The sequence below is a fragment of the Dermacentor silvarum genome, chromosome 2, assembly GCF_013339745.2.
Source record: "Dermacentor silvarum isolate Dsil-2018 chromosome 2, BIME_Dsil_1.4, whole genome shotgun sequence".
Lineage (NCBI taxonomy): Eukaryota > Metazoa > Arthropoda > Arachnida > Ixodida > Ixodidae > Dermacentor > Dermacentor silvarum.
Window position 1 is genome coordinate 59,960,500 of NC_051155.1, and position 19,061 is coordinate 59,979,560.

Genomic DNA, 19,061 nt, shown 5'->3' on the forward strand with positions numbered 1-19,061 from the left:
CGATGCGGTGCGAGCAGAGCTGGTATTTTGAAATATTTTATGTCTATTTCATTGCTTATTGCGTTTCGTCCGTGATCGGAGCATGGCTTCGACCGCGTTATCAAGGACCATTTTTATCAAGTGGATCACTCAGCCGTGAGAGACGGATAAGAAGCGTGACGTGTAATTGACAGGAAGAAATCGCTGCTATGCCGCGAAACTTGCTGTTGCGGACCCTTCCATACCGTTGTCAAGGTGATGCGTTGTCTCTTGGGCGGTGCGACAGGCAAAAGCCGTTGCTTTCAATCAGCTTACTTGAGGGCGCTCCTTTATGATGCGGGTGGGAGGGTCGTCACGTGGTATTTTTTTTATATTTCGCGGGCTTTCTTTATCACTAGGAAAAAAATGAGTACGCAATTAGTACGGCGCTGAAAATACCGCAGTTAGATGCCCCACGTGGTTGCCTACAAGCGCCTCATTGACACTGATAATTAGGACAGTACTTCTTGATTTAGATAATTAATTACAATTAATAATTAAATATCACTAACGAAAAAATTACTGGCGGCTATATTCGGCGACAGCTTTTCTTGACATTGGAGCGAAGGCTACGGAGGCGGGGCCTCCGCACGTTTGTGTTACTACGCAAGTAGTCCGGCAGCTTGCAGCCGATTTCAGTTCCAGTTTCGGTTTTCGCTAGCTCGCAGGGCTAGTGTGTTTAGCAAAACGTATTCGTCGACAGCTCGGGCTGACGGCGCCTTACTCCAGCATAGACATTGCAGATAACCTGCTTGGTTTGTTTGGAGACCCACTTCTTGTCACATTTAGAGTATAGCCTCCTCGGAGAACGAAAAGGAGAGTTTGCGGCCACGCACGGTACCGCCAGCACCGGGGACGCCATGTTTACTGCGAGAGCCACGAGCAGGCGGTGCCGAAAACGTGGTGCCGTCCAAGAAATAAAAAAGAAAAAAAATTAAGGCGCACGCTAACTTTTTTTCCATGAACAGCTGCCCATACTTGTTCTATATTTATAATTAAGAAAGCTTTATTTATTCGGGCCAAGTAACTCTTGGAATCAGAAAATAAAACAGGTACTATTTCCTGGCGTGCGCGCATGCAGGCGGTTCGGCTCTGTAGCTTCCACAGTGCTGTCAAGAAAAGCTGTCGCCGAGTATACTACACTGTACTGGAAACAATACGCACTAGGTTTGCTTCGCGTAACGCCGTTGCTCTTTTTTTAAATCGTGCTGCGTGATTGCTGAGACACCCTGTATACAGCGCTGCGAGTAGGGTGCCTCGATGCGAGGGCGCGCATCGCATCGAGCGCGCGCATCGAGGCACACTACTCGCAATCGCGCTCGTATCAGTGATCGCGCCTTCGTCGTCGTCTTCTTCCGCAGCTTCTTCCACTTTTTTACTCACATAAGCACTGACACGGTTTTCTTTTTTCAAGTTTGTTTGAAGGTCATGGTGCGATGATTAATATATAATAAGGCTTTCAAATGTGTACACCGTGACTGAAGGTGCTATATTGATTCATTGCTAAACGCATTGCCGTGAACAGTCATCGTGAGATGGGTTCTAACGAATTTGTTTTGCAAGGCTGACTACTGTAATGCATATTACGTTATTTAAATTATATTCGGTTTCTTTCCAATTTTCGTTTAACTTTTTGTTAGCGTAATGCCACCAGTCTCGCGGCCTATTGCCCGCAGTGTGTTTGTGCCATTTTCGAAGAAAATCGTCATCATCATCAAGGAAAGGGTGCCACCACGTGAGGGTTTGCCGGTTCCTTCAGAAGCAGAAGAAGATCGGGGTTGTCTCGTGCCTTCCAGCCTCCGCGTGGCAGCACCGCGTCGTAGCACCGCTTCCTAAACGACGGCGACTTCCCTGCAATCTAGCCGAAGTGCGTGCCTCGCCCTGAATCGTGGACGCCAGCATCGCACACGCTGCCACAACTTATTCAAGAACCGAGCGCACGCAGAAGAAACGACATGGCCACTGGTGCTGTTTCGCCGACCGAGAAGCCCGGTATGTTCGATGATTTGATAGGGACCTGATTAGGCACGCTGGCCACATGTATACAGGGGTACTGTTTCCATGCTTAATGGCAAACGTCATTTTATTGCGACAGCAATTATATGGACACTCAAAGCGGATTTCTGCCATCGGCGTCGCCATCGTCGTGAGGTTCCGTATGACGTCCAATTGCGATGCAATCGTCGCCGCGCGCCGTATGCTATATGAGCGAGTGGAAACGCGCGAGAAAGCGCGCGAGGGACGCGCGCTTTCACGGGGAGCGAACGCACGGTGGAGAGCAAACGCACGTGCTGCGCTTCCTGAGGGACTGCAGAATTAAACGTCTCTTTCCTCCTTTACGATCACGATATATATATATATATATATATATATATATATATATATATATATAGAGAGAGAGAGAGAGAGAGACCAAACGCGACTTCTTCCGTCACGCGAAAGGCCGTGGGGGGACGGGAGGGAGGGGAGGCGACGTTTAGCTGCGGCACCAAATGCGTATTTATATAAAAAATTACACCATCTTACCGTAAGGGAACCCTGAGTAGTATGCGAAGCAGCCATGACGTCGACTCAAGTTCCCATCAGTTTTCAGTTCGTCGTTTCCGTTAGGTTGAGATACGTAGCTACCGGCTTCGCGAGCCCGAAGTTCGGGATCGGCCTGTCGCCGCTGCCGTTTCGTGGCAGCGGCGCGAGCCCTCTTCTCCGGGGCGCTGTCCACGGCGCTGACACTGGCGTTGACGCTGGCGCTGTCCGTGGCACTCATCGCGGGGTGTGGACGCCGCACGGCGGATGGATGGAGGGAGGGAGTGACAATTAGAGCACTGCACGGGCCGATTTTTGCGGCCCGGGCCCGGCCCGGGCCCGTTTTTACATTGGGCGGCCCGCCGGAGCCCGATCAAAACTTTTATGGCGAGACCCGGGCCCGGCCCGGGCCCGGAAATAATCTACGTTACCCGCCCGGCCCGGCCCGCCACCCCTTTACCTTAAGCCCGAGCCCGGCCCGAACCCGGCCCGAGACCGAAAAATACATGTTTTTCAGAGTTGAGACGCCCGAGAATAACTCGCAGAAAGCCCGAGCCCGGCCCGGGCCCGCGTCAAAAAACCCGAGCCCGGCCCGGACCCGGGTCAAAAAGCTCACGCCGTGCCCGAGCCCGGCCCGAGCCCGTGAAAAAACTGCTCTACCCGGCCCGGCCGGGCCCGGGCTTTCGGGTAAGCCCGAGCCCGTGCAGTGCTCTAAGTGACATAGCCCCGACCATAAGCTGCTTCGCATCTAAAACCTTGCGAGGCTCGCAAGGCGAGAAAGTGGTAAAGACTTCGGACGTTTCTCGACGAGTGTCCCGTTCTGATCTAAAACCTCTAAGCCGCCCCCAGAGGCACCGTGTTGTGCCGTGCTACGTGCCTATGATCGACGCGACGGGAGCTCCCACGCCTGCGCGACCAATCAAGAATTGAACGCGCGGGGAGACTTCAAAAAGCACCCATCTTTGCCGCGGAGCAGCAATAGACGCGTGTCATTTCAAGCGGCACCAAGTCTCCCCCCCCCCCCCCCCCCCCCTGTGGAAAGAATACGGCGCGGGCGACGTCAGCAACCTCCCGTCTGGGTCCTGTCGACGAGGAGTCGCCAGGGGGACCGCGACGAATGACCACTCGTCCCTCAGGGTCATGTCGACGAGTCGCCGCCAAGGGGATTTAAGGAGGAACCGGCCCATTGTTAAGCCAGAGAGTCGCCACGGGCCGCCCCGTCGGTCTGGTGCGCTCTTACCAGCTCTTACTGTTTTGACCAGCTATCACCAGCTAAGGGCAGCTATTACCAGCTATCACCTGCTATTCCTGCTATATCTGTACATATTTGTACATATTGTATAAAGCATTCGTCTCCTCTTCGCCTGCTTCAAGACTCCGTCTCTCGTCCTCGACCCCGAGTCGCAATAACCGGCAACAGTCGCCAACGCCGCGCGCGTTCGGAGCGAATGCGGGCAAAACGCCGACGGCGTTGACAACAGTTCTGCGCGTTGCTGGTGCTGCTGCATGTCCAAGTTTATACAGCTGATAAAACTAATATCCTTACTTCGTAAAGCTCTCTACTAATTTGCTATCGCAATTGATGCTTCGCCTTTCGGGTGAAACTGCGACATTTTTTTGTCAAAAGCGAAGTACACCTTTAGTAGACGAAATTAATGCGATACTGAGGAGCGCCGTGCACTCTTAGCCCCCCCCCCCCCCCCCCCCCCCCCCCCTACTATATTTGGGCATTGCAAACAGGCACACCAGACGCGTATATATCACGTGGTGCCAGTCGTGTCTACGAAGTATCAAGCAGATGCGCGCCGCGAACAGCTCAAATTTCAAAAAGAAGCCCACGCGCCCTTCCTGTTGAAGTAGTCGCCCTTCCAGACAAAGCGTCAAAGTTGCACTAGGGTCGCCAACCGTCGCAAATTTACCGGGACAGTTACTATTTGAGTAAATGTTACCGAGTCCGGAAGTGACTCAGTCGACGTCGGAGACGACCTAGATTTTTTTTTATAATGCATCACAGCTTGTATGTACATTCTTTTCTTTTGTCTTGTGTTGCGTCGTCATAAACAAAGGCGATTTCGTTTTGTTCGCGATTCTAGTTCTGTGGTAGGCGTTAGCCGTTCACTGCAACTACACCTGCATTGGTAGTCGTGCCTTTCGGCACGACTACCAATACCAAATGCTTCGCCTTTCGGGTGAAACTGCGACAAATTTTTTCAGTGCCCGACGGAATGCATTGGCATTCAAGTTATATTCTTGTGCTTCAATGCACAAAACAGCATTATCTTTAAACACCCGAAAGGCGAAGCATCAATTACGATAGCAAATTAGTAGAGAGCTATACGGAGTAAGGATAGGAGTTTTATCAGCCGTATAAACTTGGACATGCAGCAGCACCAGCAATGCAGCAGAACTGTTGTCGATGCCGCCGTCGTTTTGCTCGCGTTCGCACCCAACGCGCGCGGCGTTGGTGACTGTTCCCGGTGCCTCTGGGGGCGGCTCGGAGGTTTTCGACGAGATCAGAACGGGACACTCGTTGAGCAGCGTCCGAAGTCTTTACCGCCTCGCAACGTTTTTATATAAATACGCATTTGGTGCCGCAGCTAAACGTCGCCTCCCCTCCCTCCCTCCCGTCCCCCACGGCCTTTCGCGCGACGGAAGAAGTCGCGTTTGCTCTTTCTGTCGGTCTCTCTCTCTGCATATATATATATATATATATATATATATATATATATATGTGTGTGTGTGTGTGTGTGTGTGTGTGTGTGTGTGTGTGTGTGTGTGTCCCTCGCGCCCTTTCACTCGCACATACAGCATATGGTGCGCGGCGATGATTTCATCGCCGTTGACGTCATACGGAACCTCACGGCGACGGCGACGGCAGAAGTCCGCTTTGGAGTGTCCGTATAATTTCTATCGCAAAAAAATTAAGTGTAACAATGGTGCATTTTTACCGCAAGTTTTACATCGCAGATCTCGATGCTGGTGCCTTCCTTAGAATTCGTGCCAAGTAGATATGCCTAATTGTCAAACTGGGACGCTTGCCCTAATTGTAACCGGCGAAGTTGCAGGAAGTGCACCCTACGCAGCTAAAAGCATTTGTGTGTGTAACCTAGGGTTGTTAACCTAGAGTGCATGAAGTCGAGAAAAATAGAATGTCACCGACGATTACGATACTCCCTAGTGTGAAATTTGAGCGCAGCTCTATAAGTGTTTTAATTTAGCGGTATATTGGCTGGCGCGGACAATGTCTCGTGCGGCACGTTGCAAATGGAGCGAAGTGCGGCGCGACTGCCTCGCTAATCTGGAGATCGCCAGAGGCAGCGCGTGAGTGACGCTCGGGCGCGATTCATAGCAGCCGCCGCCGACAGATCTCCCAGACGACGCGCGCTACTTTGGTGCCATCTCGTAGCCATCGTCGCCACATTACATTTTAAAGACGATAGTCTTTCTTGGGCTACCTAAACGCGAAAAAACTTTGTCTCTCACTCGATTCAACCGCCCGGCCAAAACCAAGCGAGCTACTAGCACTGGTGGCACGGGGTCATACACGTCAACTTTATACAGTGCAAAGGAAACCTCAGGCCTATTTGAGGCAAGATATATGTACATAGCCGTGATCCGCAGCGTTCATTTATTTAAGAATACACATTGGACTTGTTTTTACGTTAGTAAATTAAAAATCAACGCGTTAGAAATGGTGTCGAAGCGACGCTACGCGTTAAAAGCAAGCCGACTGAAGCCGCGGCTCTGTAGCCGGCTTTAAGCCAACAGTAATAAAAGGTCCCGAGATGGCGCGAGAGCAGGGCGAAAGCGGGAAATTTTAATTGAATTCAGCAAAACCTCCATCGCATCCATCATGGGAGGAGTGAGAGGGGAAGTGCGTGAGGGGTGGGAGGGGGATAAGAAAGGGTGTTACGTTTCAGGGGCGGCAGAAGTCTTTCGACGTCATTTGCAGTGAAGCAAGCAGACATGCGGCCAGTTTTTCTTCTCACGCTTTCGCCATCCTTCGTTTGCCGCCTCGGGGCGCTCCGCGTTCGCTTATGTAGGCTCTCTGCGTTCACTCTTTAATCTTTTGCTGTTGTCGTTCGCTCGGTTACTCCAACGCTCGCCGCAAGAACTGGCACTCTAAAAAGGTGGCGGGACCGAGGATGGGGCTTGCGACGAACGACCCTTGCAGCAACCGCCAGTGTACAATTCGTAGACTGAAATATGTGACGTAAAGTAAGAAAAATGAGAATTCGTGTAAATATGTTAGTTATTCAATTATTATTAAGCATTCTGATTTCTCGTAGAAGTAATGGCTGCCTCATCGAGTAACTTAGATCAGGGGTTAGAATTGTGCTGTCTGCCACAGGCATTCTTACACTGAACCTGGGGCTCACTCTTCGATGGTCGCGTCTGGATATAGAAAAAAAAAAGTCGCATTGGCCGTATGCTGTATGTGCGAGTGAAAGCGCGTGAGGGCGAGGGACGCGCGCTTTCACAGTGAGCGAACGCACGGCGGAGAGCAAACGCGACTTCCCAGTGGAAGGGGAGCGGTGGGCGAGGAGGGCATCGATGCACCCTATTGACCCTTTTCGCGGCGATCCCGTGGGCGCTGCCATGTTTGATCACGTGGTGACGCGTCCATTGCTTGCCTCAACTGCCTCCGTTGCCTCCTTGTTTATAATGGAAGTGTATGACGCCGGCGCGGCTTAGAAAACCTCTATTTTCGGAGATATCGTAGACGGTGACTAGGTGGACGACACGAAGCTTTGATCACAGCTTCAGAGAACATGCAAAAGCGCTTTCGGAGCTGATTAAGCTATGTCCAAACGGCGCAAACAGCGTATATGGTGCTTGTTCTAAAAGCGGGGCTAAATATGTATTCCAAGCTATCCAAGCTTTCTGATTATGAATTCAGTCAGGATTAGTGTGTTTTGCTCTTTGTTCTTTATTCGGCAAATATTTTGAAGCAGTGGCTTGTCAGTTTCTGAATCAGTGAAGTTCCTCGGTGCGGCCACTATCTGATTATTTTCTGCCTAATCGCTCGCGGATGTGCTCTGTTCCGATAGATTTGTTCTTGCTGCGCACAAGGTTTGAAACGTAGCTGTTTTGTACATTGGGTACCTTGTAGAAAATATATATTACAGCTAGTAACTCGCTTACTCTTGTGGACCGTCACGAAATATTTAGCTTCGACCATTCGTGCGCCATAGGTGTAGTCCGTCATTTATTGTGCGTATACAGTGCTCATATATTCAAGTGTGCGCCCATTCATGTATTCTTGATACGTTGGCGATAGAGTGGGCGTAAGTTTTCCTGCCATTTGGGACAGATGTGTATAGATAACGTGCGAGAAACTTACTATGACAGGAAGCGGCGCTACTCCCTTTGTCGTTGTTTAACGAGTGATACTCACTCTTGCCGACGCTCTGGGGATGAAGCCCTTTCTTTGAAGGTTAACGATACAAGGCTGGTGGATGAGCAAATTTCTGTATCCTCGAGGAAAGCCGTACATCACGAAGTGCCGGTAACACGTTGGGACAGTTGCAGCAGCGGTCCGCTAACTTGGCCACACAGATTCGCTCTATTCCTTAACATGCCAGTCACTATTTTTGCACCCAAATACTGCACACGTCTTCAATCCACATGATTCAATCTAGCATGATTGGAGCACATTGTGTTAGCGAAAACTCAGTTGCATTTCCGACAGCTGATCGCACAGAAGCAAGGTAGAAGCGGTAATGGTTTCGTATTCGTGCGCGGTCGCTGAGGAGAGGTATGGCGCGCCGCCGTGAGCGCCATCTCGTTTCTCTAAAACAAACTGCTCCGCGAAAAGGGTCAATAGACTGTGCGTGTTCGTGCCCGCTCTCCCACTGCGGCGCATACGCACAGCCCTGCCGGCCTCTGCCGCTGAATCTCTCTGCGCTCTCGCCCGCCTCTCCCCTAACAGGGTCGACAACGGCGTTTAGTCGTTCCGTCACGTAGCCAGCGTTTTGACAGCGGTTGTGTGCGGTCACACAAACAACGCGCACAACTGTCGTCGACGGCGGTGGCGTTTTGCCCGCGTTCGCACCGAACGCGCGCGGCGTTGATGACGTGTTTATGAAGAACGTGTCAACCTTTGCCGTACACCCTATGGCGGTGTACCATAGCGACCGTAAGGCCATGGTCCCTGTGGTCACTAAATAAATGAAAACCGCCGGATCATATATCTTTCTGATTCTTTAATAGTTCAAATAACCAATTACATCATCACATCTTAATAGTCATAATTGGAAATACATAATTCCCATCATAGTACAGCTTCCCTGGTCTTCCATCTCCACCCCAGTGGAAGGGCTGACAGTTTTTTTTTTAATTTGGTGCAACAGAAGATAGAAAAAAACTATGTATCGCTACGCAGTATGGCTAAAAACATGTTCACACTTCGTCGTCGTCAACCACCCCTCTTTCCGTAAGTGTGACGTGTGACGTGGTCTTCCGGCTAACGTCGGCACCGGTATAGGAGAAGGCAAGGAAGAAATATCGCTTGCGGTCGCTAGTCGAGGCAGTGTGTGTCAACGTTTGGTGAAGCTCGCTTCCTGGTAGCATGACAATGCGACACTTCGATTTCTCCTATCGTCTCTTAAATAAACTAATTTGGAAAATTCTTGAGGTAGGACATACGCTCCCTTTACGGCTCCCTACAACTTCGAGTGTCTAACTAAAATTTGAAATTGTGTCAGGTGAGGGGACATGGCGCAGCTGGGAACGGTGCTTTGATCTTCATTGCAAACTGCTTAGAAGTCATTGCTCATGATTCTTTGTAGGACGGCTATACTACCGCACATTTGCGTCCGGCTAATAGTTAAGACTAACTGAATGTGAAATATGTGAATCGCACTTAAAAAATTTCGCTAGTTTATGTTCTGATTTGGAGGTAATTTGGGAGAGGGTATATGCGACCCGAACGCATTTTCTTTGATATTGCAGGCTTGGACAAGAGAAAACTGTCGGCGAAGATGCTCGTGTCGCTTTACCCCAGGGTAAGGAACTTGATTTTCAGCGGTGCTTTTAGCTTTTTCACACTTCACTCGTGCATCTCATGTCGTCATTCGATACAATGACAGGATGAGTCCACGCAGTGCATCCTACTGCATGCTACTACTGCAGTTTACACGCTTCGCTTATGATACGGCTAGTGGGGTCCTATTGTGTAATCTTGAAATTGTACTCGTTTCATGGTGTGCCCGCTGTGGTCGAAGGTGGTGGGCGCGAATCGGCATCCCTCTGTGTTGCTGCTCGAGTATCTTCACGCCATTTCTAGACCCTACTTGTCGAACGTTGGGGCTCTGTAGCGGAGCGACCGTCAAATTTATGCAACATATTTCACGCATGTAAGCCTTGTAACTCCCGAGTTTGATTATTTGTGATAGCTCGAGATAGCTCTCTTAAACGCGACCACTCCCGCTCGGATCGACAAACGTACTGCCGAGATATGGCTCTCTGATCGAACGCCGAGTGAGGCTAGATTGCGCTCCGATTGCGTCATGCGTGGAGCGACATGGGCGCTATCTGTGCGCGAGTCTCGTGCATGATCGAGTAATGACCTCTTTCCTCTACTCAATGATACGAACGGAAGGCGCCTATAGGAAGTATGTTTGCATGCAAATACATAGCCTATGATAGCATAACGCGTTTTCGTAGCATGCGGTTTTAGTTACCGATCCACTAAGCTGACCGAACTGAAAGACGTTTCAAGTCAGAAAAGCAGTTTTCAGCAGGGTGTCATGTGCATCTCCTCGTTTTCAGATTCCAAAGACTGCCGCTGTGCTTCTGGACTTCTTCATCAAGCGCGAAAGCAAGGTGTCTCTGATGCGTGAGCCGCTGTCGCACTTCTGCCAGGAACAGGTGGTTCTCCACGCGCAAGAGTGCCTGCTCAAACTCAACAAGCAAGTCATCACGTACCAGGACATCCGCGATATGGTCGAGAATTTGGTCGGCCTCCACAACATGGTAACGATATGTACCGCGTCTTCGTCGATATATGCCGCGCCTAAAACGTTTACCTATAGCGATGAACGACAAGCATAAAGTCGTGCTTTTTGTATCATCTGAGAAGTGCGTTCAAAGTTACCTCCAAAGTTTTCAAGCGAAGCTTGTAATAAGGCACAGATTTCGGTGGCGTCCGTGTACGCAAAAACTATCATCATCAGCATTGGGTCGAGCGTTGTCTTCTTCCGCAGCCGGCTCGTTGGCGCCCCTCGGGACGCGCTCGTGCCACTGCATGCTCCCGCGTTCGTCGTCGTCGTCTTCCACAGCTGGCTGTGTTGCCGCTCATCATTCTAGCTTAGAATTTCACTTCTCTTCTGTCGTCGTAATGGGGAGGCCAAGTTTACGAGGGTATGAGCCAATTTTCATTGTCTTACGCAACGGACATATTTAATTTTGAAGCAATTTCAAAGAATCGCAAGCGGCAATGGCGGGCGAATACTGCTAACTAAGCTGCCTACCAAATTAGAGACATCGAACGCAAGCGACAACGTCGGACTGCGGGCATACCGTCAGTGACGTCGTTCTCTCCGTCGCAGCCGTCACATCTTGGTTAGTTTAGGTGCACCCAGGGCAAGCTTCGCTTACCTCCAGTTTCCGGTAGGGGAAGGGTTGGTAAGGTTTTCCGAAGAAACCTGCCGCAGATAGGCAAAACAAGATTATGTAGGCTGTCTTGTTTGGCAAGGCGGGCGCAGTTGACGTATACATTTCATCAAGGTGTAAGTTGTGCAAATTTAATACAATTCAATGACCAATAGTTAATATGTTAATTGACGTTTTTGTTATGGGATTTTTATATGTATAACGAAGTTAAACGCGCTTTTGGGGCGTCGAAGATAAAATGTGATTCCATTTAGCCAACTACGCTGCCTTCATTATGCAAGACGGGGTTCCATACTTTCTGAGGTGTTTTTTTTTATTATATACGTGAAGAAACAGGGCAAGGAACCTTTTGCGGATGAAAACTCTCAATTATCTTCAACACCGTTCCTTGCGCAGTGTATAAAGAAAAATACGGAAATTGCGAAAGAACTCGGGGCCACCGTACGCAAGCTGACTATCATCGTGGGCGAGGTTGCGACATCCTTGGAGAAGATCGCCGAAGTGCCCATCACGGATTGGATGGCCATCGGTGACGCTATTGTCAACAAGCTTGAACTGGTAGGCATCCTACATGTTTTACTGGAAACCATGAGCGCGTTGTTTGGCGTGGTCTGAAAAACGTTCTTGCATAGAAACATTCGCAAGTGCTCCTTAGAAAAATCGCTGAAAGTGTATAAGGAAGATTAGTTCTCGCCCTGTACCTGATTAAGCAATCGATCGTCTCATGCGCTGAGTACGCCGGTTTACGTCAGGTTACCGAAACTAACGGTGCTTGTTCGGTACCGAGAAAGGAAGACTTCAGGGAACTTCGAGTTCCGAGTGCAGCCTAGTGGCTGCAGGTTGGTTCAGGTGTTCCTCTTTAGCGAGAAAGCTGTGGCGTTTGCTAATATATATATATATATATATATATATATATATATATATATATATATATATAGAGAGAGAGAGAGAGAGAGAGAGAGAGATATCGATAGATATAGACAGGAGGGGTACTCTCCTCCCATAATGGCCACTATAATGTTTTTTGCCGAACGAACGGAAACAAAGTTTGTGCGGAATTTATTTTCATGTTGACATACCGTACAATACCGTGCATGCGTAGAGGTCAATTGGAGCCAATTGGAGGCCTATTGAAGCCATGCCCACACGATGGAATGGATGGCCGATTCAATCCACAGACTACCATGACTTGGCCGTGCTGCAAGAAATCGTGCAGCTAGCAGCTTGTCTGTGGTGGGATTAGGCCCCATCTGAGCTACGTAATTATTACCCGCCGGTTGAATGGGGAATCCGTTCCATAGTGTAAATCGCGCTGAAGCAGATGTAAATAAGTTTTTAATTATAATTTTAGTTTTCGATCGCAGAACATAGCAGCCGCGAGCTGGGAGCAGTCGGTAGAATGCCTTTTCTCACAAATATTTTAAGATTAATGAAATGAACAGCTCTGACATTAAGTCTAGTGGGTTAGATCACTGGCAGAAGTATAAGGCGACGCTGACCACATAAACGAAAGGAAAAAAAATTAACACATTTTACCTCCAGGAGGCTTGTACATGATGAAGCGACGACACAAGCGCGAGGGGTTGAGCTTTCATGCATAACTAAGCCATTGCACATTAAACGGAAATAAAGATTTTCTGTGGTCCCTTTCAACGTGGAAGCAGTTGTCTGAATTAGCAAACATTCTAGGTGAAGGCGCGGGGGGTTTGATTTCGTTCATTGTTTACAACACGGGCCCACAAGTCCCAGTCGGTGCCATGGTCTGTCGATGCAGGGCACATTTACGATAAAAAAAGAAAAAAAAATCTACCTTCTAGCGGTACCAGCGGACATTCTGCATCGACAGTGCATGACATCGGCTTTAGTGGTGCACAACGCAAGGATTCCTTTCCTTCGAATGTATACATTTTTTGTCACCCGTCGCAGGGAGGTGCGGCAGTGAGGCGTGCAGTTATGCTAGCCAATGATGGATATACAAATAATGGAAAATAAGAATTCTTTTTCAATACGTCCCCTAGCTGGGCCTGTATAATGTTAGGATTCCATAAATGTACCGTATTTGCACAAATACCGTACATAAACAAAACCGCACAGAAACAACAACCGCGTTCTATTCGTGTCACGTACGAACCCCCGAATATGACGTGCTTGTTGTTACTTTATTTTTTTTTCCTGGGGCTTCAAACTGCAGTGAGCGATACCACTAGGCACCACCGCGATCGCTACCGCGTACGTAGCCGTGTTTTAAAACACACAATCGAACACCACCGTGCACTGTTCGACTGTGTCTCGGTCACATCTGGAGTGCAGCCTGTCCAATAACCTTGGTTTCATGGAGGACTACCCCCGCGCACGCCGACAATCACAATGAAGTCATCAGCGACAATGAGTAAATTGTCCGTGCGGTTGTCCTTTTACTGAATTAACGCGCTAGCGTTTAGGGCCCCGTGTCGCATAAAATCGGGCGTCGGCAATCGCCGTGTGATCGCGGGTGCGGAGAAAGTCATCCAACCACATCGACCGCGCAGGCCCTCCACGTGGTGCAAAGTTTTGGTGAACAAAAATTGAATTTCTCACAATGAAATCCGTCAGAAAAATGGTAAAGTACGACTTTACCATTCGACGTCGGATTCGCCGTCGGATTGTTTACCAATCGACGTCGGATTGTAGTTTGAATGTACGAGAAAACCTAATTCTGCTACGAGGAAACTCAAACACAAACCCCTTCTCCAGCATTTCTACCAGACCTGCGCGCGTCGGGGCAATAGCAAACAATATATAAAATAATAAAAAAAGGTGCTAGGGCCTTCACATTTTAATATAAGACAGCTTATATTGCCCCTGGAAAAACGTCTTTCCAGCAATGCATTTCAGTTTAAAAGTGAAGCCGACTTTAAGGGGATTGGTGTAAGCTTGGTCTTTGTAAGCTCGCTTTCCCGTGTTCAGTGTTGCAGTGAATGAAGCCTACTTGCCGTATGCGAACGATGCGATGCGAACGGGTCCCGATAACGCTATCGCGTTCTACTCTTAGAGGCGAAGCTTAAGCGTCCTTCAATTTATTTCGACGGCAGTCCACAGTTTTCTTATTTGTCGTTTTTACGTGCCAAGCTACTATTTGATTATGAGGAATGCCGTAGTGGGAGACTTCGGATTAATATTGACCACCTGGGGATATTTAACGTGTCCCCAATGCACGGAACACAGGCATTTTTGCATTTTGCCCTCATCAAAAGGAAGTTCGCAGTAACGATGAATAAAGCACCTTGCGGACCTTTGCATTTCACGTTGTAATTCCCGTTATAATCGTAATACATACTAGTCTTTCTTTTTCTGAGGCCGAAAGTCCCCCCTCGTGTTGTTGGGTTATTTACGTGCAAATACGGTAGTATTGGTCTATAATTTTACGGTGTGAGTCTTTGTAAACAGTAGAGTAATGTTAGTTTAAAATGTGATTTAAAGTATTTGTAATGATAACCTCGGCTCTTGTAGGAGTGCGAATATTCGAAGCTTTCGAATAACGAATCGAATAGCGTCGGTCTTTGAATGAAGTAGTCACTATTCGTAAATGCAAATATATTTCGAATACATTTCGGATATTTCTAAACACCACCTGCGCCCAATTAAACATAAAATTCGAGCAAAAGTTGGCAAATTTTCACCCCATCACTCGACCAATGATCCACGTGTTTCCATCACGCGGGTTGTAGAAATTGACACCACACCTTCTGAGTGAGCTTTTGACTTGAGAATATCCAAAATGCTAAACATAGACTACTTGTTCTGATGCTGGTTATCTTTTGTACGTCATACCCTAATAAATTACCATTTAAAAAACAATGGCATAAACATGAACTATAAAGCAGAGACAATGGAGGAGCAGTTATTACACCGTAATTATCTTTTAACGCCTTGCTTCTGTTAATTGCAATGTGCTAGAAGCACGTACGAACGTCACGAAGCCAGACAGAAGATCAAGGCTATCGCTCCGTCCCGTTTAGTATCATCTTAGCATCCTTGGCAGAATATTGACACGCGTACTTGTTTATCAGGTGGCCACATTCCACCGGCTAACAAATGCTGAAAGTTATCGTTCAGTGCAAGACGCGCCTTGTCGTATCGCAAGTTTCTCGAATGTTATTGCTGGTTCTATACTTGTTATCTACGTTTTTGGCCGAACTCTCTGTAACCCTACGTAAATTTAAGAACGTGCTCTTAAATGTTCCCTCGACAGAACGCGTTCGTAAATTTGTTATTATTTTGGTTATTAAATGTACATACAAGCCGCCCCAGATTGCATGCGCGACGCGAGCAATGTTGTACTTTCTAGAAGGCATGCAGGTGCGGGCTAGTACTATTTCGTCACTACAACGGGGAAAATATTCTGTCTGTTCTTTCCTTCCCAGTTGAATCCACCTAAACCACTTCCATTCGCTACGTTTATTCCGCGGATGCGCGACTTCAAGAACCTGAAGATGCTCGGAGCTGGCGGCTTTGGGTACGTTTGCACATGACACTGTTGCGTTTTTATTCTCGGCTTACACCCCGTGCACAGCCCGTGTGTCTGGGATGTGAATTTGCCACCAAGGCACGTGCACACAAACCCCGACGCCGATCTGCAGAATGTAAAAGCGTTCGTGCCCAAATAACATGTATAACGTTTGTGACACCAGACTCTATTGTCATAAATGAGAAGAATCGGAGGATGCGAAGAAGGGCTAGAACTATTTGCTTGTTATCTGTAACTATATCAGACAATGAAGCCATGAAAAATGTCATCACATCGTCAGCGTATTTCTTTTTTTTTTATTCCCACTGCACGACGAAGGCCTCTCCCAGCGATCTCCAATAATCCCTGTCTTATACTAGCTGCCAACTTGCGCCTCCAAATTTCCTAATTTTATCACCCCACCCAATTTTGTACCGTGTTCGACTGCGCTTCTCTTACATTGGCACCCATTTTGTAACTCTAATGACCCACAGGTTATCTGCCCTACGCATTACATGTCCTGCCCAGCTCCTATTTTTTTCTCTTAATGTGAACCAGAATATCAGCTATCCTCGTTTGCTATCTATTCCGCACCGCTCTCTTCCTGTTTGTTAATGTCACACCTAACATGTTTAGTTCTGTCGCTCTTTGCGCGATCCTTAACTTGTCCTCGAGCTTCATTGCTAACTTCCAAGCTTCTTACCCATATGTTAAAATTAAGGGGTTTTACGTGCCAAAACCACGATCTGATTATGAGGCATGCCGTTGTGGGGGACTCCGGAAATTTGGACCACCCGGGGTTCTTTAACGTGCACCTAAATCTAATTACACGGGCTGTTTTCGCATTTCGCCCCATCGAAATGCGGCCGCCGTGGCCGGGATTCGATCCCGCAACCTTGTGCTCAGCAGCCCAACGGCATAGCCACTGAGTAACCTACGGCGGGTTCCCATATGTTAGTGCCGGTAGAATGCAATTATAATACTTTTCTTGTCAACGACAGTGGTAAGCTTCCAGTAAGGATTTGATAATGCTTGCCGTATGTACTCCAACCCATTTTTATTCTTCTGTAAGTTGCCTTCTCATCATCAGGGTCCCCTCTGAGTAATTGACCTAGATAAAGGTACTCCTTTACAGACTCTAGAGGCTGACTGGTGATCCTAATTTCTTGTTCCCTTGCCAGGCTATTCAACATTACCTTTGTCTTCTGCATATTAATCTTCAACCCTACTCTTACACTTTCTCAGTTAAAGTCCTCAATCATTAGCTGTAATTCGTCCCCATTGTTGCTGAATAGGACACGGTCATCTGCAAACCGAAGGTTGTTGAGATATTCGTCGTTGATCCTCACTCCCAAGCCTTCCCAGCCAAAGAGATTAAATACTTCTTATAAGCATACAGTGAATTGCATTGGAGAGATTGTGCCTGACCCATTTATTGATAGGTAATTTTCTATTCTCTTTGTGGTGAAGCGCGGTAGCTTGTGGACTCTTTCTAGATATTTCACAAGATATTCACGTATGATACGATATTAATATGATATGTATGATACACGTTTGCTTCTTGATTACTGAATGTCTCCACGGCTGCTGGTATCTCTACTGAATGTTTTTGAATGTATCTCTACTAAGATTATGAAATGCCTATTCATAATCTATGGAAGCCATATAAAGAGGTTGATTGTACTCCGCAGGTTTCTCAATTGCCTGGTTGATGACGTGAGCGTGATCTATTGCTCATTCCTGTCTTTCAATGGTTGCTGGTATTCGAAAGTACAAAATAAAATAGAACAAAAACAAAATTGAAAAAAAAAGAAGTTGAGAACTTCGCCTTTGCTCGCCTGTCCTCGACATTAAGCGTAAACCACACTGCTACGTCAGCGATTTTGTTCTGAAGATTAACAGCTGTCGTCGTACCTGCTGTAATATGGGCCAGCTCCAATAATCGATTAAAACATTCACGTTCTCGTTCTTGGTGCCCAATATCTGTACAATGTTAGTTGAATACACCATTAAGACGTCTGCACACTAGGAGCTCACCATTTACACAAACGAGGAGCGCCGTCAATTTTGTGACATCAGTCAAATATGTCGCATTATATGCCTTTGCTCAAACCTTATGTCACATGCAATTGTTTACACGCAGTGGCACACATTGAAGTTGTGCTCGCAATCACTCAAACTGGTCCTGCGCGTAGATAAGATAACTGGCTTTTATGTTATGCTCCTACCAGTCTTGTACACGTTACAGGAAAAACCGATTACAATTACAATTACTTCTTTCGAAAATGTATTTGAATACAGTTGACAATTACTGCCCCACGCAAGTAACTGAACAATTACTAAAGCGTAATCGATTACTTCACCGATACTTTCCACCCTTTAATTTTATTAACACTGCACAAATGCCGTAAATAGAACGAGCTTGTCTTGTTCTGTCAGTGCGTCCTCTGCAGACCTTCACACTTTATCTTCATCAAGAATTGCTTTTCAAAAGTTCCTTCGGTAATCTTCCCTTCTTTTCTTATGAAGATATCTGCAAAGACACTGTAAACTCGCTCTATGTGTGCGCTGGAGAGAACAACAGCTGAAGTTTATTTACCACATAAGTACACTGATGTACATAAGCGGTGGGGATGGCGGGCTATGTTGGCTGTGTTGTAACGTACGAAAACCTTGCTCTCGCGACTGGCTACTCAAAATGCCGCAGTGCTCGGGTCTGTGTCCTCTGTGAAGCGTAGCGCTTCATTATTGCTGGGGCTAGATGAAGGTGCTCCCGATAGGGCCAGTGAAAACTCAAAACTTGTCCGTAGGTAATGCTCTGGCATCAACGTTAGAAGTGGCCATCGCTGTCAAGCCACGGGAACGCCGTTACAATTTGGCGGCCAACATCTCGTGGACGTTCACACTGTGCCCTAAACTGGTTACTTATTTAGACTTATTCGACTAATTGTAACGGTGCCAGCAAACGGTTTGCGTTCCTGAAAAGGTGGCCAACATGTGTAATGTAATGTAATTTAATCTAAAGCTGTATATTATTCAGGCCTAAGTTACTGTTCGTGGGCTACAATCAAAAATAGGTGTACTATATGAGTCACGTTAAATATCAAAGAAACAGAAACATATGCACTTTATTACCAACGACTTGTATCTATGTCAGATAAGTCATACACTGCACTAAGCAAAAAATTGAGCAGCAGCTCTTACCGCCGATAAAGGCCTCCTAAAGGCGCTCTACGAGAGATATAATTTATTATTGGAAAAAACGCTCAGCAGGTCGGACTTCCAAGAGAGGTCCGCAACCTGAAGCCTGCCATGTTGAGGTAACGAGGCGTGGCTGCAGGACGGTGATCGTGGGAAGGAGGTACCCATGTACAAGTTTTCATCCATTTAGACACTGTATTCACCATATTGAAGTGCT

The 19,061-nt window shown here is 47.5% G+C and overlaps 1 protein-coding gene across 1 annotated transcript; it reads left to right on the forward strand.

Moving 5' to 3' along the window:
- Nucleotides 1-1,973: 1,973 nt before the first annotated feature.
- On the forward strand, nucleotides 1,974-15,803 carry LOC119440070 (uncharacterized). Its single transcript, XM_037705013.2, has 6 exons — nucleotides 1,974-2,010; nucleotides 9,496-9,548; nucleotides 10,315-10,518; nucleotides 11,554-11,715; nucleotides 15,561-15,652; nucleotides 15,710-15,803. Exons 1-6 carry the CDS (start codon nucleotides 1,974-1,976, stop codon nucleotides 15,801-15,803), a joined length of 642 nt encoding a protein of 213 aa, XP_037560941.1.
- The last annotated feature ends 3,258 nt before the right edge of the window (nucleotides 15,804-19,061 follow it).